General features: G+C 41.3%; 2 protein-coding genes across 2 annotated transcripts; one reads left to right on the forward strand and one right to left on the reverse strand.

Moving 5' to 3' along the window:
- Positions 1-4,763: 4,763 nt before the first annotated feature.
- Positions 4,764-17,483, reverse strand: nfkbie (nuclear factor of kappa light polypeptide gene enhancer in B-cells inhibitor, epsilon). Its single transcript, XM_083790777.1, has 6 exons — positions 16,737-17,483; positions 12,554-12,656; positions 11,468-11,678; positions 11,017-11,105; positions 7,094-7,342; positions 4,764-5,753 (listed from the first exon to the last, which is right to left on the reverse strand). Exons 1-6 carry the CDS (start codon positions 17,081-17,083, stop codon positions 5,676-5,678), a joined length of 1,077 nt encoding a protein of 358 aa, XP_083646903.1. The 5' UTR covers positions 17,084-17,483; the 3' UTR covers positions 4,764-5,675.
- Positions 17,484-19,628: 2,145 nt separating this feature from the next.
- tmem151ba (transmembrane protein 151Ba) lies at positions 19,629-25,715 on the forward strand (the record flags this gene model as incomplete). The annotated part of the gene is made up of 2 exons (XM_083789968.1): positions 19,629-19,712; positions 24,270-25,715. The coding sequence occupies 2 exons, from the start codon at positions 19,629-19,631 to the stop codon at positions 25,713-25,715; spliced, it is 1,530 nt and encodes a 509-aa protein (XP_083646094.1).
- Positions 25,716-25,924: the final 209 nt, after the last annotated feature.

Here is a 25,924-nt window from a genome sequence, read left to right on the forward strand (position 1 = left end):
GGCTCAGGGAGGACGATTTTTGTGTGTCTCTGAATGTCTTGATGAATTGAGGGCGTTGGGCCCTATTGTAAACAAGTGTAATGGTTTTATAGTGTTGTCCACTCACAGTTAACAGTTTTTATATTGAGTTGTGCTTGAAATGTACTGTAATTCTGCAAACTGGTAATCAATCAATGCCTCTGCGCCCCTGAAACCTGTGAATCACCTGCCCAATGGTGGACACCATGCAGAGATGTCATGGAGTCTTGGATGAACTTTGTTCATTGTCACGCTAATGACAGGCTCTGGTGCCACATATACCAATTCGCTGCACAGCCTGCACTTATACATTGCCTCACCCAAGTCTTTTGTTTAAACGGATTGTAACACCCAGTCCCATTCAGGTTTAGCCTGACACTCAGTCTGAATTTTCATTTCGTTTCACTTCATTATTCCAGAACATATTTTCTTAATGGGCGTGGCTAGTGATTCAGGGCTGGAGCCAGGCTAATAGAGGGTATGCGTGTGACAAGTGGAAGTTATGCGGGAACGCCCACTGAGTTGCAAAAAACTTTCTTTCTGGCCTTGACAGCCCCTTCATCCAAACAGAAAAGTCCTCTCTGATTGCATTAAACAATGTTAAACTCACAAACATTGCAGCTGTACGAAAAGCTTGAATTATCCTCTTTCTATCTGCAAAGTTTTTGTTTCATAAAAAGCAGTGTCAGAGTTTGGAAGTGCTTGTTTTCAATAAGACAACATTTTGCTGCCTCCTGCATTATGTGACATTTAGAAACAGAGTGATTTCCAAGGAGCGCTTCCAAACTCCAACACTCCATGCTGCTCAATGTTTTGCCACTCAGTCTAGATGAGGGTGGCGTGTCCTGATGGGAAAATCATGCATGTGCATACTCTATTCAGGTTATTCCCTTTCGGGACCCTCAGTTAATTACCTTTTCTGAGAAGCCAAAACAAAAAAAGATTAAAAATACTTAACGGCAACTCTTTCGCACATGTTTCCGTTGTCTCCTATAGCTGTGTTATAGAGGGTATGTAAATCTGCGTCCTATATGGAATAACCGATGAGGGACCCTAGGCTACCGCCGTCCAAAATTCAGAAAAGGTAACCAAGGGTGCCGAAAGGGGCTATATTCAGGTATGCAGTTAGGCGCAACCTTGGCTCAGGGAGGAGGACGCAGAGTCCAAGGTACTTAATAATAATAATAATAACATCATAACATAACATCATATCACAATAATAACATCATATCCTGTGTTTGTAAAACTGATAGTGATGTGGTATGGTTTGTTTATGGTTATGTTGTCATAGTGACTGTTAGGTATTTTCTGTGGTTTTGTGGGTGAGGGTCCTTAGCCCTTTGACCTTTTAATCTTGTTGCCCTGTGCCCCACTCATGTCGGCTCCCTCGTGTAGATATTATTACTTCACGCTGTGTCAGCGTCTAGTTAGTAAGAATTGTTTTGGTTTTCCGATTACACTGTCTGCCTCGCTCTGTGAGACCGCATGTTATTCTGGCCTTGACAGCCGGGCTCTGACAATTTATCCTTAAAGCCGGGTGCCATAGCAACGCCAGCCTCTGTGCTCTTCCGGTCTAGGGTCTGTTGGTTGGCCAGGGACTTGATTTATGAACTACAGGTCATTCCAGACTACATATCCCATGCATTGATTAGGGGGCTTCTCGGTATGCCACGTATATCTGTACAATGTTCTCCATTTTGATTAAAGAAGTATAAATACTGTCTCTCATTTTGAGACAGGAGGAGAGATCACTTTTGACATGCCCTCCGGGGCGTGCCGAACCTGTAAATATATGCTGTATGTGAATCCTTTTCTGTCTCTCTGACTCAATATAAAATATGGCTAAAACCTCACTCTGAATGGACTTCCCTCCTTTGGTGGACCCAGGTAAACATTTTGGTACTTAAAAGGTAATTCTCCTAAAGTAAATTTTCTTATATTGGCCATTCTCTTAAAGTATCCTGGTTAAAGCTAAGCTAAGTATATATTGTAATTAGATTACTTCTAAAAGTATTTTTGGAGTTCCGGAGTACCGGAGCTCCCAGTATCATAGCTCTCCCTGTCGAAGCTAATTAGAATCTTTTTTATACAGTCCTTATTATCATAATACATATCTAATGGATTTTTATATCCCTCTTCTATTAAAAGTCATTGTTGGATATAAATCCAACAGTGACGTACGGCAGTGTTTTGTTAATGGCTGAGTCAGTGATGTCAGAGGTCTGCCCCGACTTCCGGCGCTCCCATTAGCCCATTTTAATCTAGGATAATTACTTGCGCAAGCAGAGCGCACAAGTACTAGTTTCGCCCGGGACTCGTATGCACCGTCCCAGCCGTCCCAGCAAATGACGTAATGACTAATTGTGCCTGATACGGCAGTGGTGCCAGATTACATACATGTATACATAGGAGCATTACCTTTAATCCTCCAAACACTAAAACATATCGTCATTACGTCACCATCGAAAACCTCTGGCATTGGGTCCTTTAATCCACATCTTTATTACGTAATCATTGAGAGCTAGTTATACATATACTATGTATATGTAGATAACTATAGGGACGGTGCATACGCATAAAGATTGCTGGGACGGTGCATACGCATAAAAATTGGCGGGACGGCTGGGACGGTGCATACGGAGTATACCGCTAATCAACTTACAAATTACATATACATACACATAGTATATGTATAACTAGCTCTCAATGATGACGTAATAAAGATGTGGATTAAAGGATCCAATGCCAGAGTGTAATTGGTTTTCAATGGTGACGTAATGACGATATGTTTTAGTGTTGGGAGGATTAAAGGTAATGCTCCTATGTATACATGTATGTAATCTGGCACCACTGCCATATCAGGCACAAGTAGTCATTACGTTACATGCATAAAGTAGGTAGGTAACAAATAGTTAAACCTAATAATTCAACATTTCAAACGTTCCTTCACAGAGAAACTGAGATTTGACAGTTTGTAGCGGTCGAAAGTACTTGTGCGCTCTGCTTGCGCATAAATGGCCTACTAGTGTGCAACAAGCAAGTATGCACTCGACAGAGTGCAGTTCTAGTTACTACTGCTGCTACGACTACTATTTTACCTGTTATTACATTTAAATTGTAGCCTATAACACTGCTGAAGAAACTCTCACGGTTAATATTGAAAGTGACAAAACACATTGAACCTTCAATAGGGATAAAGTCAAGATGACAGCTTTGAGTGTATTACAACAGCTCGGTTGAAGGTATCCTATCAGACTGTGTTACGGCCTGGTATGGAAACTGCATGACTCTGAGTCTGCCATCAGGTTATTGAGCATTGAGCAAGGCGTGAGTTTTGCATCAGCGGCCTGATGACAGGTAATGCTGATAGTCTGGCCTTAGACCTTCTTTTAGCACTTCCTGAATCTACTGTGGATTATACCACGGACAAGTTGAATTAGAGTTTAGCTCTTCTAAACTCCAATTCACGGACTATACGCCAAGGACTATACGCACCCTTGAACAATGTTATACCTTGAATAATGTATCACCTTGAATTATACCCTGAAGATTGAGAGACCCTACGGGTGTGAGAAGAGAGACTATACGAGTGTGCTGTGTGTGTGTGTGTGTGTGTGTGTGTGTGTATATATATAAGGAGCTTACTTATATACACACACACACCCCCCCCCTTCTCCTTCCCTTTCTTTGTTTCTTAGAAAAAAATACGATGGGAAACATGCACAAAAACTAATTTCACCCACCTTTTTACTTGTAAAACTGTGATGTGACAATAAAGATGATTCTGGTTCTTGAAATACAGTGTATTCCTGTGTAACAGTATTATATAATTACACAAAATATGACACAAATAAGTGCTTCTACCTGACTTAATTCTCCATGGTTCATGTGTATAGGAATACATAGTGCATTAGAGGTCACAGCCCCTTTAAGTCTCCCCCTTTTGCCCCCTGTATAAATGTCCTGCGACACCTCCACCTCTTCCTTCTTTACTTCCGTCTTGGAACGAGAGAGCCATTGCACTACTAAGAACTAACGTGGAGACGTGTCTGTTGTTATTCCTTGTCAGAATAAAACGTGGTTTCCAAAGACACTTCTGGGTCCGTCCGTCCATTCAACACAACGCAGAGAGAGACAGATTACACCGGTTACACCTGTACCAATGCTTTGTTGAAGAAATGCATCACTTGACAACTGAAAAGCCTAATTATTATTCAGTTCATCTTGCCTTGGGCTTGTGCATAGGTAGGACTTAGAGAGAGAGCAAGAGAACCAGCTGTGTGGAATTTCCAGACCTTTCACCCTTATTGTATGCTATATAAAGGAAGAAGTCATGAACAGGAAAACATGAGAAACACCTTGCAGAGGCAGCCAAAACTATACTGTACACTCTTCTTGGGGTTAGGAATGCACTGAACTCATAATAACCTAAATGTAATCATTGAAAATAAAATGTGGATTCCCCTTGATTGACCTTGCGTCTTGGTCTCAAATAAAAACAATTTATACAATATATAAATGTATTTATATACTTGTTTCTCCTGTGCCAATGTTAAATGGTGTTGGTGTACTGCTGAATTTCTATCTTCCCAAAGGGCTAGTCATATGTTGGAACATGTATGTGTTATGCAATGTTTACCGTCTATATTGTACATATCATAGAATGGTCTGGCTGTAAATGGTAAGCCATGAACACAAACTAAAACTCTTCATGAAAAAAAAAGACAATGCATTTATATAATTTACACAATTTATTACAAAATTAAGGATGAGCTTGGAATTGCTTACAATAACTAGACAAGCCAGCGTAATTACACAAAAAGAAACACCAATAACTCAATGTATCTGCAATGGTGTATAAGAGGGGTAAATGCAATGTCATTCGAATAAAGCAAGACATTTTACCGCTAACTAAGCACTAAGCAGGAAAGTCAATGCTTTCAGCTATTTCAGCATGAAAGCGTAAAACTCACAATCTAAGATTAGCTAAGTCACACAACATTGCATTATACATTAGATTTCTATTTGGGTAATTAATTTCCTTAACAAGAAGCAGGGAAGACATTGTAAAGTTTTAAAAAATAAATAAATAATTGCGTGGCTATTCTTGTGGATACTTCCGCCTACTCATTTTCCTGCCTTTGGTATTGATAGTGATAACATCCCATAGAATTAGAAAGCCTGTCTTTGGAACGAGAGACAGAAGGTAAATGTTTTACTTCATTACAACAAATCACAGCTCTAACAAGGTCCGAAGAACAAAGCATGTGAGCTTGAGTCTGTCATTTAGATGTGATAAAAGAGGTAGATTTCCAGAATTTTGTTTCTTTGTGGACATTACAAAATTATAAATAGTTTTGGCACTCTTAGTGAGCTGGAGCAAATAAGTTAGAAATATTGATTATTAACACCGTCCAGATAAGAGTCAATTATGCCTTTGTACCTCTTTGTTAGAATGACAAACAGTTTGTAAAAAGTGAACATATTTGCCTGGAAAATATAAATAACCAAAGAGATTAAAACATTCTACAAACGGAGAAACTAGCCTATATGTTAAAAACCTCAATTGAAATGAAGATTTTCATTCAAGGTTCCAGCCCCGGGATAGGGCTCCAGACTATATCCGAGTTCAAAGTTCAGCCGTTCATTCAGCAGCCTTACTCAACAAAAAACTTCATTCCAACCACCGACCTCCCGGAGATTTGGATGTCATCAAATGGAAACAGAGCCAGAATCTACAAGACAAGGATAGGATATAGTACAAAGTCACTGTTGACATATTATTAGAATTTCCACATCAAATAATAGTGAAACAATAAGCGTCAGTTGCACAGATTGCATTTTTGAGGCACACTATGACTTAAAAACACTTAAAGGACCACTTCACCACTTTTCAACCCATCTTCACAATGGGTCCTCACTACTAATCATGATGATGATTTCTACTCAGTCTGTGTCTCATAGGAGGGCTGTGGGCAGTTCAGAAATCCGCCCACCAATGACATCATCGATGGGGAATCCAAGCTAATAGAAACTGTAGGCTTTCTAGTCTTGAAAAGTTGCAATGCGAAAATGGAAGCCATCGTTCTCACGATAATACAAATCGAAAATATCTTGTTTAAGAACATCTGCCTAACAATGATGTCACTGTAGTTTCTATTAACTTGGAATTCGAACCTGAAGATGTCATATGTTTTTGAACTGTTCATAGTAGCCCACCTGTGAGAGATGCCTTCTAATAATGACAATTATTGATCAGTCACCAATTATATGAAGATAAGGTTTATCAGTCACCAATTATATGATGATGATGATAATGTGTTTAAAGGGTCTTGCAAACGTGACAACACAGGTCTCCTCCAGGTCTGTTGAAGAGGGGCGCAACAACGCAAGCGTAAAAAAAAAGAAGCTAAACAGAATCCAGGTCTGGTGAGTCGCGAGCACGCGCGCAACAAATTCACAGGACCGCGCTCACGTAAATACGCTTGTATGCGTTGTCGCACCGCGACTTCTCCGAGCAAAAACGCAGGTCTCATTGAAAATGAACTATAGGCGCGTTTTATCACTCCCCGTTTGCGAGGCCCTTAATGCTCAAACACAGTTCTGCTGTCTGACTCACATCATCATGGCTCAAGGATACAAATCAGATTGAAACATAGTCTAAAGTCTAAACTAAAAGGACTATCACATGCAGTGTGGTGTGTAGTGTATAGTGTATCGAGTATATTCTACTGACAGACCAGCAAATCAACATTAAATTGCATGCAACCATCAGTTTGGGTTTTTAACCCATTCTGACCGGGCACCCATTTTGGTGTCGGCATCATGTTATGCTTTAGCTATTTAAAAATAGCAGATCTACAAGCTCATATCGCGCCACCGAGTGGCGCGATACGAGCTTGTAGGTCTGCTATTTTTGAAAAATCGAAGAGCGACTGACATTTTTAGAATCTGATCTCAGGTCAGAATGGGTTCATCAGACCAGTGTGTGTCCGGCGGAAACCTCGTATGAATCTGATCTCAGGTCAGAATGGGTTAAATTGCATGCAACCATCAGTTTGGGTTTTTAACTCACATCGTCGTTGCCATCAGCGAGGTCCAGTGCAGTTTCATCCTCCATGTTTCGCAACAGCTTGTCTGCACCGGACTGGCAGAGAAGGTTAGCGATGGCGGCGTCCTGTCTTCCCACTGCGAGGTGCAGCGGCGTGCAGCCGTTGAACATGACGGCGTCCACGTTAGCGCCCTTGTTTAACAGCAGAGTCACTGAGGAGACGTCGTGGAGCTCCACAGCTAGATGGAGAGCAGTCTTCCCACTTGTTCCTTCCTGAAAGGAGACAAGATGGCCAACAGGCTGTGAGAAGGTGTGAAAAGAGATCATGCGTCACCCTTTTATCTGTCTGCTGTCTGTGTTTGACTGTCCACAGCTGATCTTGCATACAATTGACAATTTAGGCATTTAGCAGAAGCACTTAATCCAGAGCGATTTACATTAAGAAAGAACAAAAAGGCATGAGAATACATCACATAATATGTGATGTATTCTCATGCCTTTTTGTTTCTTAGCTTACGCATGTTTCATGATAAATGCATTTTATATATTATATAAAATGCATTTATCATGAAACATGCGTAAGCTAAGAACGTAACGCAAGGTAGACGTAGACGTCAATTTTGATTGGCTGCTGAGAAGTGTGAGGACGCCAATTGTGATTGGCCGGAATGAGATGATGACTTTTATGATGATGTATGCTGATACATCACACGGGGTGTGATTTTTGATGGGTGCTAGGCCCTCCTATATACAGCTTTTGTCCCCGTCGTCTCAATATTTGCCATTGACAATGAAAGGAGGAGAATTAGGTCAAATGTCCTACATTGACAATGAAAGGAGGAGAATTAGGTAAAATGTCCTACATTGACAATGAAAGGAGGAGAATTAGGTCAAATGTCCGCAAAGTACGACTCAAATTTGTACGATGACGAGAGCGCCCCTCACTTCACACGGGTCTGATTATATACAGCTTTTGTCCCCACAAAATCTGCAACACAAACATTAAATGCCATCGATAATGAAGGGAAAATGTACGTCATCTTGTCCCCACATGTAAATTTGGCATTCTGATTGGCCAATATGAGATGATCCATGATGATGTACGATGATAAGAGCGCCCCTCACTTCACACGGGTGTGATTTTTTTTTAAGTATAATCACAGAGCACCACCAACCCCACCAAGTTATAGGATTAACATCCCACCAGGCTTGTCCCTCCTATCCGGCTTATGCTCGCTTTGCCTAAAAAAATGGCAACTAAAAAATACGGGGAAGCAGCTTTTTGCTTTGTCAGGCAGCCTCTGTAGACATTTTTAAAGCTCAGCTCAAGACCCACTTCTACAACATTGCTTTTAAGTGATCTTTTATTTTTTGTTATTCACTGCTTGTTTTTTAATGTCGTTGCCTTGCTTTATCTGTTCTTTATCTTTATCTTTGTACCACTGCCTTCTCCTGATTTGACACTGCGTTATTGTCCTATTGTTTTAACTGCATGCCTGTTTTAATGCCGTTTTGTTTTGCTTTTGTTTTTATTATCTTTTCTGCTCTGTAAAGCACCTTGAGCTACATTTATGTATGAAAGGTGCTATATAAATAAAGTTTATTATTATTATTATTATTATTATTATTATGGGGATGTACCAGAACTAGACAATCGCAGACAAGCAATTTTGCCGGCACATGCCATGTTGGATTAACAGAAAAAAAACATTTAATTTCTAAATGTGACAGCATACCCCAAATACCCCGAACTGTGAGTCTTAATAAAGCCAATTAGGGGTTCAGTGTCTTGCTCAAGGACAATTTGACACCAACACTGGGGGAGCCCGGGTTCGAACTGGCAACCTTGAGCCACCGCCGCCCCAGTTGCACAACAACTAATATAGATTAGTAATACAGGCGCTTATTGAAATAAAAAACATGTAGAGTTGCCTAATGAACATGCTGTATCTGAAAATAACATGTTTTGCATAATTTAATCGCTACATCACTACTGAATATGAGGTTAAATTATGTCATGTGACATCACACAGCCACACATAGGTCAGAGATCTCTTTCCCAAGACTATGCCGGCATGGTCTATCACCTTTCAGAAAAAGCTGTGACTCTACAGCTCATTCTACATGCCATTAATTTAGTTTTTTTCTTACATTTGAGCGTCAACTCTCAAAGTGAAAGTCAACCTCTTTTTGATTGACTGGTGACACAAATAATTAAGTGGACTGCATTTATACATATAAATATATTTATATTAAAGGTCAGACTTTGCGGATTAAAGATAAGTTTTAATGACAGAAACCTGATAAAAAGATGGACAGGTAGACAATAATCTGCATGAGAGAGAGAGGAAAACACGATAGACACCATTTATTTTCATTGCTCTAGGCATAAATGTCACTGCATGCTGTATCATCACATCACTCTTATTATTAGGGCATACCTCCTGGCAGAGATGTACCCTCTACTGAGCGTACCTTATTAGTATGTTATTAGTTAGTTGTTTACATTTTTTTAAATTACTATAATACTGATAATATTATTAATAAATAAGTTGTGTGTGTCTGTAAAGCTAGGCAGTGTTATGTTCAGCAAGTGATATAAACTCAGAGGAATGTCTAGGGTACATTACAGTAAGCCTGGTGTGTTCCCTTCCCTTCTGTTGCAGTCTATATTCTAATTTAGACTGTCTGGACCTTCCCCCATCACACTGGGCAGCTTGGCTCTGAGCAGTTCTAGAAAAAGCTGTGGCATAACAGGGCCTAATCATATCTTAAATCTAATTACATCTTCACGAATCCTGCATAAACTACTGAGTCAGTCCATATCACTATCAAATTGCACAGGTGCAGCAAATTTATAGACAGGAAGAAAACACAAGGGCACAAGCTGTAATCATCTGTGAAAACCTTGTGTCCCCAAAACTAATACTTTTCAGGAAATGGAAAAAAGAACCTGTGTTCCAAATTCCAATTGATCTAATAGTAGTTATTTAGTCACAAGCTCTTGATAAACTTTGCATTGGTTCAATATTTATTTTCACTTAAAAGATAGCCATGGCGACAAGTTGTGAATCACATTCTTTTGCCACTTTTGTGTGACACTTTAGTTTACACTGACTGTAGTACTATGACTAAGTACTAAGTAGGGAATTCATTACAAAAAAAACCAAAATGGTTTATATATGGAGATACAACTTTTCCACCCGACATGCAGCAATCAAAGTCAGCATCATGTTCTAATGATTTTGCTTGTTATACTACACTCACTATTATGAGGAAATAGTTTCCCCTGTGCATTTCCCCAAGAGAGGCATTAGTGTAGCTGAAATTAAATTCAAGGACCTTTCAAATGGGAAGCGATTTAACGCGCCTATAGTTCATTTTCAATGAACTGCATTTTCTTTCTGTACACGTGTCGAAAATATTTGTCAGAAAATGGCTAAAACTGCATTTTCAGCCTATTCGGTTTCGGCCCGAATAGGCAGAAAATATATCACCAAATAGTGTATGCAATTAATGCATTCAAAAGAGCTGAATAAATGTTTTATGGACCCATAATAGTGATTATTATTTAAGTTAAGTTTTGCCATAACCATTTCTTTGCCATGTAGCTTTAAGGTACGGTCATGTCAGCAATGGTAGGAAAATATATACAATATGAATCATATTCGGATATTCGGCCAACTGTTTCCTATATTCGGTTTCAGCCAAGAACTTCTCTTTCGGTGCACCGTTTGCAGTGATTCTGTCTTGAGCAAGCACACTTGAGGTTTCATTAAAAAAGAGCCTGAACTGGCTGATGCAAGGACACGTGTGACCTCACCCATGATGATGTGATGACATTAACACTCTCTAATAGTTTCCATTTCACCCATTATAATTCAAACTATGCAGCACGGATTATTTTCATGGGATCATAATACAAAATCAGGATGCACAAGACTAACCTGGATATTCAGGTCTGCCCCCTTTTTCATCAGGAGCTTCAGAAGTTGATGTTGCCCGTTCTGTGTAGCCAGGTGAAGACAAGTAAGCCCTGAAAGTACACCATTTACTTACATGAAGGAAAACTTACTGAGCAGTTGTTCCCAATTTGTGTTATTTAAAACGTGTATAGTAATGGTACTAGCTAATTGTTTACTTTACAGGTTAGTTCTCGCATCTAGCTACATTCTTCATCGACGCATGAGCAGAGTTTTGCAGGCACTTCAAATCCCTGACCCTCAAAGAAAATCTATAATCATGACACACAAATTGACCATTTTCAAGAAAGTAAAGTAATCTGATTTCAACTCCAGTACCCCCCCCCCCCCCCCCCCCCCCAAACACACACACACACACACACACACACACACACACACACACACACGCACACAGAACAGTTAATCCTGCGTTCACCTCTCCAGTTCTGGGTCTCTAGGACCGGCGCCAGCTTGCTGGACGACACCTCTCTGGTCATCTCAGTAGCACAGTCAATCCGACCCAGCTGGCAGGCCACGTGCAAAGGGGTGTTCCCATCCTGGTCCTGCAGCTCCAGACTGGCTGCCTTCTCAACAAGACCCTGCGCCACACTGGGTAGGCTCAGGTAGGTGGCCAGGTGCAATGCTGTCTACAGCCAGGAAGATGGTGTAATAATAATGGGTTATAATGCAATCAAAGTAAGATGAAACATGTTTTGGTTATTTCTATTACTTTTTACAACTGTTCTGTACAGTAAAGGTCCCTGCACACTGCACGCGTTTTAGTGTGTGCCCACTGACAGCATAATATGCATAAGCTTTTGTTTTTCCTAAACCTTTCCTAGACCTACAGGGACCAACAAGCTTTTTTTAAGAACGTCTGAATTAAGCAATCAAAAGCCCCCCCGGCTATGTGTGGCTTTTGGTGAACAAGATTCACTGAGTCACTGCATGAAGTGCTGACTCTCAATTTTGACTCTTCAGATGTTTTTCTTTGAAACAAACAGCCGTATCAGCTTGCCGTCTTCAACTCTGGCTAGAGCCTTGTCTGTCATCTTAAAAGATTTGAATGGTTCTTCCGCCTACGCTCACAAGGATACACTCCACTGTTGTCCCGATGGTTTTGTTTCTACAGGCAGGAAGAGGGGAGTTTCCATTCAAAGTCCCTCATGAGCTAACAAAGGAACCACCCACATTGATGAGGGGTCTGTACTGCAGAGAAAGAGGAACAGTAGTTCCCTTGGATTCCAGGTCATAAATAAAACTATACTTGTCACTGTCAACACGCTGATTAAGAGGAAGTAATCCAGTGCCAAAAAGTTCCAGACCATCGTGGCCTGACTTTAGTTAGTGTTGCATTGCACAATTTCACACAATTTCACCCCCCCCCCCCCCCCCCCCCCCCCACGCACGCTTTGTTGCGGCAGACACAAACAAACAAGCGATACTACCACCACTTTTATACTGGAAAACATCCGTCCATGTGTAAAAATATATTGGCCAGTACAGGCCTAATTTCACATACCTGGTACAAGTTGTTTTGGATGTCCAGAACATCTTTTGGGAATAGCTGTATCAACTGGTGAGCAAAGTATTCATCTTCATGAATGATTGCTAAATGCAGGATTCTATAGGGGTGACAAACAAACAAGTTTCACATTACATGCTTGCGAAAACCAGTAGGCCTCATGTCACATAATTCAGCAACAAAGGCAAAAATAGAGTGGTTGGGAGGATATATTTCTATTGCTATATATTGATATATCCCTTAAAATTCATTGCAGCATACCGAAAAATGCAATTCTTGGTGGGCTGAATAACAGGTTTAAGTGGAAATATCAGGCAATAGTAGGCAAAGTATTGGGCATGTTTAATTTGCGTGAGTGTTGGTTATTAATTTATTAAGAAAAGAGAAGTGAACCCACACACTCATATGCTCCAAAAGATACATTTATTGACGGCGTTTCGAGCCAAGGCTCTTCATCTGGTCAAACTGAGTTGAAGAGCCTTGGCTCGAAATGTCGTCAATAAATGTATCTTTTGGAGCATATGAGTGTGTGGGTTCCCTTCTCTTTTCCTATGTCACTTTTTGAACCCAGCACCTCCACTAAGTGATGTGCGTATTTTACTATAGTTTCTGTATTAATTTATTAAACCTCTGTGTTCTGGTGTTAAAATGCCTAAACACAAAGCAAGACATGCAAGGACAACAATTCACTAACCTCAATACCTGAGTGGGAAGTTGTGTGCAAAAACCAGGAAATGGAACTGAGCGTTAAATTTAGACCAACCAGCAGCAGCAGCACACAAGGCCCTAATGAAACTTGTAATAGACTACCTTTGCTTTCAACCTATTCCAAGTTGAGTGATTTCATGAAATACATTTAAAAAAAATAAGTGGCTTGCATTTCTTTACTGTGCGATTGTTGTTGAAAATAGAAACTAATTTCTCTACATTTCTTTATTGACACAACTTTCTCCTTGTCAACAGAATAATGTCACTGTATTTGTTTTTGAATCACATTCTTAGTAATTAGTAACACACAATCTATAACCAAGTCAGAAATAAGCAAGGCCAAACGTGTTTACATGACATACATACAGTAGAGACCGTGTTAATTTCATTGCTCTGTGCTTTCAGTGATGGACACTTCAGAGTTGCAACACTTCCTATTACCATAAAGTCTTGAACATCATGAACCCTCCAGACCTCTCGGGTCATCAGGGACAGGACTGCTTTCTGTCCCTAGGATCAGAACTAAACATGGAGAAGCAGCATGCCGTATTTATGCACCAGTAGTTGGACACATATTTGGAACCAACTCCATAAAAACTGCAGGTCTGCTGCAACTCTTTGAAATCACAGCTAAAAATGCTTCTGTCCGCCACTGCGTTTTATAGATATTTTTAAATTATTCTTCTGCACTGTAATTTTACTGTTATTTGTCTGCATATTTTGTTTTTACTTACTACATTTATCCTGAATGGGTTCCTATTCTTTTTTACTGACTTTAAATGTATAGTTGTAACTTTGCTTTGCTTAATGTTTTATGTAAAGCACATTGAATTGCCTTGTTGTTGAAATGAGCTTTACAAATTAACCTGACTTGCCTAGAGCGTCGCAGTCATGATGACTTGCGGCCCGGAAGAAGATTTCCCATACATTTTTCCCATAGACGTTTGGTTTCAGAAAGTATTTATTTAAAAACAACAAAAAAAAGGTGTGTACCCTGCCCTTTTTTCCCCTTCTAATTATTTGTTCGGCCCAAAACAATGTGTTTATTGTCATGAGAGTTGTCACCATACGAGTTGGCTTTGTCTGAGGCTTACAGGTCTTTAAATAAATACTTTTGGAAACATCTATAGGAAAAAATTATTATAAATTCTCTTCCGGGCCGCTCGTCGGGGGCTGGACTGCAACGCTCTATAAAGCCTGCAGAGAAACATGAAGGCATCATGACCCTACAGACCCACAAGACAGTGACGCTTCATCAGGCCATACTTGACTTGGCCATGACTTAAAACCTGATTTATACTTTGTTGTACAGTGGCATCGCACTGTTCGCACACTAAATAACCAGCCTACAAGCTCACAATGTTCTGAGCTTGCAGATATGCTATATTTAATTACATTTTTATCTTCCATAAAATGACAATCTCTCCAATATGTACTGTATTTTGAATATAACTTAAATATTTCTTACATTTAAATATAACTTGTAAACAGTTGTATACTACTGAAATATGTCAGCAGTCGATTTTATAGACTATTTCTTTATAGACGATTGAGCAGCTCAACGGTGATGGAAGACGGGTTGATTGCTCTTTGAGATTTAGATATCTTTATGTATAGGCTATATTAGAATTTCAACAACAAAAAGCCGGTATCATGTGTTAACCCAGATTCAAATGAGTACAAAACGAATGACGATCTGGCTTGCCAGCAAGGCCCTTACAATTCATTCATGTCAGAGGAACTTCCTGATTTGAGTAAGAACTAAGAATTGAATGAAAAAGATCTAACAATCCCACAGGGGAAACTCAATGTTTGCATGATTCTTTCTCAGTCGAATGGAATTGATGTGGTGTATATTTCAGGTATTTTCTGACATGTAACTTATTACTACACTAAAAGATGACGGACTGAAACCATGAGGCCCAAACAAGGAGAGAGCGGAACTCAAATAAGGTCAAATGATTAGTTACATCAATCTAAGTCTAAACTACAACGTCAAACCATTGATGATGGCCTTCAACGGATAACTGGGACTCAGTAGGCTAGATGGCTATTTTACACTTCTGAGGGAACATGTCAAGCCAGTGCTGAGTCTGACGTTTCATTCTTACACCATCCACCAGTCACATGCTGTGTGTGCATGGATGGATAGATTTTACTACACAGCAAAATAATCATTTTGGCATCATTCCCTTCCGCTTTATGCATCTAAAATCTGGATTCCGCAAGCCACTGTGCCTGTTGGGAAAAATATATACATTTCCTACATCAGTGGTTCTCAAAGTGGGTTTCAGGCAGGGACCCTCAGGGTTCCTTGATGGGGGTCCAAATGGACACTTACAGGTCTGTAACTCTGTATAAATGGAACCAAATGGATCCTTATGGGTCCATATTTTCACTCCATGTTATGAGGGTTCTTGAAATGAAAAGGTTTTAGAACCCCTGCCCTACATTGATTTGAATGTTCTTGGAGACAGACATGGCGGTCTGAAGGCTAGCTAACAGAAGGCCTACTATGTGCACTGTCTGTCTTGTATGGGGAAGTCCAGAGCACCCAACATGACACTTCTGCTTTCAGAGGCGCCCCAGTGGCGTGCAGATACTGTAGATCAATGACAGTGGGCCAGGACCCATTTTTGGGTCACTGACAGGCCCATTTTTAATGGTTTGTTTCCTACATTTTTTTCTTTATTTATTATTTCAAAAGATTAGACTTAATTAAACTTAATTGTGAATAAATAAGCTTAGTGTAATTGTAAATAGCTACATTTTGTGTCAAATTCAAATTCATGTGGGTCTCCATAGGCTCCAGCTAAAACGTTTGGGAACAGAGCTAGACCCATGATAAAAACAGAAGAATTGCATTTTAAGCCCCCTCCCTCAGAAAACAAATAACATGGAAAACTATGGGTAAATCGGAAATCCAGTCCCATTCATAGAATTTTTGTGGCCTAGGCCATTTTAAATCATAATACACTGCAGTCAACTATATTTGCAGTCATCTATATTTGAATGTGCATACAGTCCATTTAGAAAGCTAATGAATAGGCCTAATTATTTCAGTTCTACTGATGGCTGGTGGGTGTTGTTTTTTTTAATTAAAAGGATAACATTGTAAAAGCAATTCAATTCAATTCAATTCACAATAAACAATTTTGTCTGGAACATTGAACACCCATTTGCTTCTTTCTCTCGAGTAGGAAGTTTGATCATGCTGCCTGGAATTATGTGCCAGTGACACTGGCTGACTGGAAAGCACTCCACAAAGGCTACTAAAGAATGTTCAGATGACTTGCGGGAAAGGAACGCATAACCTAAAAGACAACTTAAGGTCACTCACTAGTCACTCGTCACTGTTTATCTAGTTGCAACATTGCAACATCTTCTAGTAATGCACTGGTTATACAGATTGAGATGATGAGATCCACATTTAAATAGCCTATAGAGAAAATACAACGAATGAAAAACATACGTGTCCCCATCTTCAGTAATAGTGGTGAGCAGGTTGTCCTCCTGTTGTTCGCACTGTTCTGTGCCTTCTGTGCTCTGTGCCGTCTCCGTCTCGTCGTCGGTGCTCGAGATGCGGTACTGCGCTACTATCTCCGACAGGCTCTCCACAGTCAGGGACGAGGAGCCATACGCAGAATCCAGACGCTCGTCTGCGGTGGAAAACTTATCCCTCGGTTCACTGTATTCGGGAGACTGGTACCGTGACGATGTGCAGGGCTCGTCTTTCGATATGGATCTATACGAGTCAATGCCAGAGTCCGCACGGTTCTCTTCGAACAAATGATCTTTGTTATAGTCGCCGCTTGCCATGGTGCCCCCCCCCCCCGGTACCCGGCTCCCCTCGGTGTTTTAAGGCTCCTTGCTGCTACCTGTTGCTGTTGTTGATCGCTGAGGTGATTCGTCCTCCAGGGAAAGGTTGATCACACCTGAGAATATTAGCGCTCCTTTGTGAAACCAAAGGAATGTACTGTTTCGTGTCATGCCACCGCACGCCTTCGATCCTTCCCGTTCCCGAACGATACTGTATCTGAATAAATCGACCGGTTAATATCAAGTTTGAGAGAATCCTTTAAATGGGTTGTACAGTACCGAGATTCATAACGGCATTCTTCTAACAACAACAATAAGTAAGACAAAAATAACTCCAAACGTCTAAATGTGTGGTAACATCATAGGTCAAATGCAGAGTTCGCCGCCCTGCATAGTCCGGGGCATGTGAGCAATGAAATGCGATAGGGGAAGAGCTGACATGTGAAAAAGCTGTTTTTGTCGTGGGTGGGGAATCCCCAAAAGGCGTGGCCCTGCGCGCGCGCGTGCGAGACAACGCGTGTGTGTGTGTGTGTGTGTGTGTGTGTGTGTGTGTGTGTGTGTGTGTGTGTGTGTGTGTGTGTGTGTGTGTGTGTGTGTGTGTGCGCGTGCGTGTGTGTTTTTGTTCATCTGATTGTCGGAGGGGCCGTGACTCCGTGAGTGACCCCCACTATTGTTGGAAGGAGACTTAAAAATGCACTTTGATATATTATTTAATATGTTTAACAGTGACATAACTCCGTCTCTTAGTGTGCGTTTGGGAACTCTTTGCAGTGGGAAGCTGGGAACCGTGGCCCGAAGGGATCATAGTCGTTATATAGGAATGGGCTAGTGGAATAGTGATAGAGATAGATAGACTAAATACAAAATGTCCATGTAAAATGTCCATGTAAAAAGCAGGACATTATTGTTGCCGGTCAAAGGGGCTCAACCAGTGTGTACCATTATTATTTTTTATTAATATGGCCTTTAGGGGGCAGTAGAATCTCAGCTTACTTTTCTAGAGAGATTCCTCAAATAATAAAGAAAACTGGCCAGTGGGCACACAGCCTGGGAAGTTTTATGAACTGGGCCATAAGGACCTGGGTGTCTGGGTTACGGGTAGACCTACTTTATTAACGTTGGCCCTGTGAAAATCTGTAGTAGTCTACTTTAAAGTATTAGCCATTACATTCGATATAAAGCCCAAAGGACCATTTCACCCATTTTCAACCTCATTAAGTGGTCCTCACTCAGTGAGCTTGTTTCAAACAAGAAGTAAAAACTAATAGGCCTATGTCAACATCTCTTATAGGTTCAGTCGAGTATCAAAAACGTTTGGGTTTGACACTGAATAATGCCAATTAAGGCAGGCAGTATAGGCTGAGCTCACATAAAAAGAAACATACGTTTTATCAAAAGAAAGACAAATTTGACTGGTCTGTCGCCCCAAAAAGTAGCTGTGGCTATATTTTGGGGGACAAATTACAGAAATCAGTAAATGTCACTGCATTGTCACATTACTGAAGAATGGCTTGCACTGCCTTGCAATCTCAAAATAGGCTTAAAATAATTTACCAGTATTATATATATAAAAAATACTGGCCAATTCCAGTGACTGCAATATACACAACTAAAAAACAAATTCTAGACTGAAAATTTAATAATATATGTAGGCCTATATAATAGTAGACTACATATTTTTTATTTGTCTCAGAATAATCCAGGCACTAAAACAAAAATGCAGACTACAGTAGACCATATCACATTTAGTTTATGTTTTAAACCCAGTGAGCTTCTTCCATGTGATGACAAGGTCAAAATGAGTGGTTTTCTTACTGCGCATTGCCTCTGGGATTATTTCAAAGGCGCGTGTGTGTGTGTGTGTGTGTGTGTGTGTGTGTGTGTGTGTGTGTGTGTGTGTGTGTGTGTGTGTGTGTGTGTGTGCGCGCGCGCGCGCGTGTGTGTGTGTGTGTGTGGGTGGGGGGTTTATTTACATTTGTGTGTCTGGGTAGGCTACGCACTACGCAGTACGCACGTGTTATTGCTTCTAGTTCTTTGTGCTGTGCACACGCGCGCACCCCCCCCCCCCCCCACACACACACACATACATACACACACACTTCGCGTGAGTGCGGTAGCAAATGTATGATTGCATGCACCTTCCACTTCCAGGCTGCCACTTCGTCCAGGGAAAGCTGACGCGTTTCCCATTTTCCCTATTTCCCTTATCCTTCGTGTTCCCACTTCCCAGGACAGGAGGAGCCTTATTTCATGTGTTGTCCGAGGCACACACATGACTCCAACGCATCACCTCCACATTTCCGTAACCACGCAACGGCTGCTCATGCGAAAGATGAGGGGATGCATCTCAGATATTTTCTTTTGAACGCTACCATTTCGGGTTACCCTTACCCAACCCATGCATGATGCTGCTGCATGCATTCATTGCACACACCTGGTTTATTTTGGATGATGTGTGGGGGCTTGCTGCAGTTTGTGTTTCACCGTGATTTGAAACTCGATATTCCCAAAAGATCAATGCTCCATCATTTGCACCATTGTCAACATGTCCCGTGCATCGGAGGCGACGGCTACTGAAAGCAGCACCACTACCGTACCAGAGGGGGACTCGGAGAGTCCCCGTGAAGAGGTATGGACCATTTTTCAATTTCCATATAGGCTAATTTATAAAAATGCAGGGTTTTTAGCTTGGTGTGAAAAACACATAGGCCTATAATTAAGGTTGGAAAACGCACGTTGCGCTGCTTGCGAGGTGCAATTATGCCTTTGGGATTTCCTATACAATAACTGTCTGGCCAGATAATCATAGCCTACTCATAATAATGCAATGTAGGCTAGCCTACTGGGCGCGCACGCGAGGTGACCGTGCGTGAGTATTTTTGTTTTCCCTCATAGGCCACATCTGGTGAAGGAGGTGTAGGCTGCCCATGTTTGGTTCAATCCTGCAACACTGTTCATTTTGTTGAGCAGTGAAAGGCACTGCTTAATAAATCCTTGAAAAAATACTGGATAGGTTAGCTATTCTACTTTTGAATTTAATTCCTCATAGGCTAAAGCTAATTGACTGTTTGAACAAAGGAATTTGTTGACATTACTTTAGCCTCCCCTACTGCCTGCAAGAATATAAAAGTAGAAGTTACATCCATTACACAAGAGTTTTATTTATTAACCTACCTACAGTCTTATTACAGGCCTATAGCCTATCAATGAAAGTGTAAGAGACTCAGCTATAATGACACCATTGTCTACTCTAGAATCAAAATTATGTTGTTTTAGATAATGAAATGTTAGTTGTCGTTTAAAAAATAATAATCTTTCATCGACCCTCAAAAACTGTTACACCACATCCTCTTTCAAAATGGAAATTGAAAATGTAGTGTAGTCTACTTTTGTCTAAAGCAACAAAGAAAATACTTTTCTTAAGAAAAGTGTCTAGAGATGACTTTATATATAGCTTGCATTATTTTACTATGTTTGTTTAACCTGATTGTTTTATATTGTGTCACTGTTCAGCACTTTGTTTCGAAAGGTGCTTTATAAATAAAATTTACTTACTTACCTACTGTAAATCATACAAGACAACAATTTACACCAAACAATAATATATCATATTTTTAGCACGTAAGCAAGTATTTAGCACTTAATGTGATTAACTATAGACTACTTTTATGAGTTGTTTCTGCTATTCCATTATAATAAGTTTGACAAGTCAACCTTTCCATTCCCAAAGTTTTTTTTTTGATCATAGACTATACTAGGCTATATATTGAGTTGGATTTTAGTGTAACTAGTAATACACACCTTCATATTGTACATCCCCAATATACCTTCTCTGACACCTATTTGCGGTTAACGGGTTTCAACATTCTTTCCCCTATATGAAACACATTTTCACTACTCCAACAGAAAATCACTAGCAGGGTCAGAGACTGGGACACTGCAGACTTCTCTCCAGCTGCTTTTGTCTGGCACCATTACAATGAATGCATTTAAAAAATGCATTGGTCCAAGTTTGGATCAAGCCAGCCTTCAGGAAGACAGCAGTGAAATTGCGAGCAGCGTGAAAAAAACCCAGTTTCTTGTTGTTGCTAGAATTAGCACACTTTCCATAGCCAATTAATTCACTCACTTGTCCACCCTCCTGCTTTATTATATGCTCACAACATTTTTTTATATGGCATTAAAGCTATGCTATTTAATTCAAACATCATTCATAATACAAAAAATTGCACCAACAGCAATGATACTTTAAAATGTGACTGTGCCTTAATTTCCATAAGATCTCCAAACCGAAAACATGCATTCACATTTTGTCTTTTTATTTTCAGGAGAAATTTGAATATCTTCCTAAACATAGATGGGAGTTTGATTTTATTTTTAAACTAAAAGGTAGTTACATGAGCTCACGCTCATGTACATGTAACGCTCCAGATGGGTAAGCATTGCCAAAAACTAAGGTTAACGTACATTTGTAGACCCCCCTAATCATTATTTGTTCCTCAAACAGAGGCCAACATGTGCCATGTGATCCAGAAAGTGTGTCATGATGTATTGATTATAGTAGTAGAGAGTATACTAACAGTGAATAAACATTTAGCCCAGTGGGGAATTCCAATGTTGATCTTCTCTGCCCTGTGGGAGGTTGGCTTGGTGAGGGGCTTGGGGACTGTGCGACAAAGGGGATGGAAGATAATTATGGAGAAAGAACATCTATCATTTACACATACTTTCTTTACTCAAAGAACATGTTGGCTTCAATGCATCAATGCAATTGTAAAATCCTCAGTGTAACAAGTGCGCCAAATGCACCTGTACATTTGGTTATATGAAAAGTGCTTCTCGGAGCACAGGTCTCAAACAGCCCATATATATATATATATATATATATATATATGTGCGCCTCCTGGTGGTGCTATAATATGTTAATATACAATATGAAAAGAGTGGCATTAATTGTTCCTCAACATAGTGGAAATGTTTCACAGCAATTGGACACTGCTTTCATTTTGTTCAAAACGGGCCAGACCTAGATCAATCTCACCGGAAGTTCCAGACCCACAGGAACACGCCGAGGGGGCTGGCCCGGTTCCGGCGAGCCCCAAATGGTTGAGAAATGACAGTTAGCGCGTGGGGGTCCCTCTACTGTACTGTCACTGTACTGTACTGTCACAGATCTGTGTTGATCACTAACTATAGAGATAGTGTGTATAGATTTGTGTGATGTATGGATAAAATCTGTAGCTGTAACTTATAAAAAATAAATCAAAAACGTGTTGTCTCTCCTGCCCTGTGACTTTACATGATAGTCCCTGGGCTGTTTGTTGCCTGAAATACAGGCTGTCATGTGGTAGCCTGTACAAAACTGCTACTTTTCAGGAAATGGAAAAAAATAGCCTGTGTTTCAATGCAGTTATTATTCAGACAAAAGCTCTTGTTAATATCTTCCTCTGTATTTATTAAAAAAAAAAAAAAAACACTTTCAACTAGTTGTCCCTATTCAGGGCATTTTCAAAATGTTTACCGTAATTTACGAAAATATTCAGACGCCCTAGGCTAGGGTACGGCAGGTGCCAACTACATACATGTTCGTACCCCCGTATCTACTTCATACGGCGACCGTCAATTTACCTTTTAGCATTGCTCCGGTTGCTATGCAACGCCTCCGTCCCCACCAGCTATGGGATTTCTACATCCAGGCTCCATTTATCTCCATTTAAAGGAGGATATTCAAAGCCCTTTGTCTAAAGCTTTGAGCGCTGTCCATGGTACATACAAATGTACGCACAACTGTCTGTAAAAGTGTTTCTGGTTGGTGGTATATATTTAGTATTTCTTCTATTTTAAGTTTCTTCAAAGCATTCTCTTGCGCCTTGAAGTTGATCATAGGAGGCACTGAGAGGGAGCCGGTGAGTCTTTTGATCATAACACGCAAAGGCCATGATAAATGAGCTTACAGCTCATGCATAAACTATGTAAAGGCACTTAGAACAGTGAATATGTCCCTAAATATTTCATGTGCTACAAGGAATAGAGGCTTTTTGCTTAATCTTAAGACATATCTAATATATATTTATGTCAGCAGTTATTCCATGTTATAATTCTAACGTTAGCAGCTGTTCGTTTATTTTATTGAAGTGTCTGATACTTCAAGTGCACATAGGCTACAAGACACTACTAAGCTATTTATAGTATGGTACAGCAAAGTTCTTTTAAACAGTACTCATTAAAGTGCATATAAATGATAAAAACTGTACCAACACAGCCAGCCATCAGCTCATACAAATACACCTAGTCTACATGATCATAATTAGACAGACTTAAGCATTCAAACATATACTCCTGTCTCACTGTCCATGCTTTACCTAATAATACCCTATGTTTGTTCATGTAAAAGCTTTCTCTCTAAACAGTCATTCTGCCATGTCTTCCTCCCGTAACCAAAATAACACTGGATTCTGACTTTTCAATAAAAGAGTAAACATGGGGGTACCCCACTGCCCATGCAGCCAGTAGTAGTGCACAGATCATATCATGCTCCTTATAAGCCTAAAGCCCAAAACACACCAGTTGCAACTCCTTGCAACTAGTTGCAACTCCTCGCTACAAAACAGTTTTAATGTCAACCACACCAATGCAACTCCTTGCATAATGGTTCCAAGTATAATTTAGTTGCATGTTGCAAGGACTTGTATGGTGTATCATTGGTGTGGTTTGGGCTTAAGGACCCAGGCTCGAATCTGACTCCCATGTCATATTGCATGTTTCTCCTCTCTCTCTGCTCTTGGTGTCCTGTCTCTACACCGACACTGAAAGCTAAAGCATAACATGTAAAAAAAATAAGTCAGCCAGTCATTCTCATTCATAAATAAATAAATACATAAATAATAGCATTAAACCTACCCACCTCAATTGCCAATGGGAGAATGATTCATTCACATGACAATAGGGCATTGTTCAGTAAGTGCCTTCAGGTCATCGATTAAGCTAAAAGCTTTTGATGAGTACTCTTTTGAAAGGTTACGGTGTCAATTATTGCTGCCAATAAACCTATACATTTCATTTTGAAGATACATATTTGAGTAGTTCGATTAGTTCAAATGAACTAACTGAGTATTTTACTGTGTGTGTGTGTGTGTGTGTGTGTGTGTGTGTGTGTGGGGTGTGTTTCCTCTATGCTCGTGTGCAGCTGCAGCCAGTGAAACAGTCCCTACGTAAGTCTCTATGCAGGGAAATCCACTGGAAGTGCCTGCTGCTCTCCCTGCTGATGTACGGCTGTGTCGGGGCCATGGTCTGGTGCCAGGTGACCACGGTCACGCGCCTTTCCTTCGACAGCGCCTACAAGGGAAAGTCTATGATGTACCACGACAGTCCCTGCTCCAACGGCTACATCTACATTCCTCTGGCCTTCCTGGTCATGCTCTATGTGGTCTACCTGGTCGAGTGCTGGCACTGCCACAGCAGGAACGAGCTGCAGCACAAAGTGGACGTGGAGAGCGTGACCGAGCGCATCCATCGCATGCAAGAGGCCACGCCCTGCATCTGGTGGAAGGCCATCAGCTACCACTATGTCAGGAGGACGCGGCAGGTGACGCGCTATCGCAACGGAGACGCCTACACCACCACGCAGGTTTACCACGAGCGCGTCAACACGCACGTGGCCGAGGCGGAGTTCGACTATGGGAACTGCGGAGTTAAAGACATCTCGAAGCGTCTGCTGGGCCTGGACAGCTTCCCCGTCACCAGGATGAGGTTCACCAAGTGCTTTAGCTTCGCCAACGTGGAGTCTGAGAACTCGTACTTGACGCAGCGGGCCAGGTTCTTCACAGAGAACGAGGGCCTGGACGACTACATGGAGGCCCGCGAGGGAATGCACCTGAAGAATGTAGACTTCAAGGAGTACATGATTGCCTTCTCTGACCCCAATGACCTCCCCTGGTACGTGACCAAGTCCGTGTTCTGGGCAGTGGCCACTTTCACCCTCTCTTGGCCTCTGCGGGTGCTGACAGAGTACCGCACCGCTTGCATACACTACCATGTGGAGAAGCTGTTCGGCTTCGACTACGTCCCCACAACCCCATCTGAGGAGCGGCCATACTGCCGCCGCAGTATCCCACGGGTCAACACTATCGACAGCACAGAGCTGGAGTGGCACATCCGCTCCAACCAGCAGCTGGTGCCCAGCTACTCTGAGGCAGTTCTCATGGACCTTACCCAGATCGCAGGGAGCTGCAATGGCTACGCTGCGTGCGGTGGCTACGGCAGCTACAGGCAGAACTGTGAACGCTGCCACCGCACCATCAGCAGCTCCTCCATCTTTTCCCGTAGCGCCCTTAGTATTTGCAACGCAGGCAGCCCACGAATCCCCTTCAGTTCGAGTCGCTTCTCCCTGAGCCGCCTGTATGGCTCCAGGCGTAGCTGCCTTTGGAGGAGCAGTGGGAGCCTGAACGAACAATCGCGCCCCACCGAGAGCACTCGCTGCCTTTCAGGCCAGCAGGCTAGCGAGGAAAGCCCTCCAGCTTACCAGGACGCACTCTGCTTCCCTGTGCTCATTGTACATCGCAATGAAGGCTGCCTCAACCATGACCATCGCTCTCTGCACAGGAACGGCTCCTGTGCGGAGACCTCGCTATGACCCACAGCTTCTACTGCTGACATATAATAAATGGAATATAATAAACCCTCTTCCCTGAAGAGGTTTACTGGTTGAGAACCTTTTTCTTTTCACCAGGGGCAGGCTAGGATGAGCCTTTTCCTGTCGTTTCACTATTGAGGTGGCTCAGTGACCCATGAAGAAATGATTTCCTCCACCTTTTCACAAGAAGTCGCTCACAAAGGTATGAA

The sequence above is a fragment of the Protomyctophum parallelum genome (assembly GCF_964188405.1).
Source record: "Protomyctophum parallelum genome assembly, chromosome: 19".
Classification (NCBI taxonomy): Eukaryota; Metazoa; Chordata; class Actinopteri; order Myctophiformes; family Myctophidae; genus Protomyctophum; species Protomyctophum parallelum.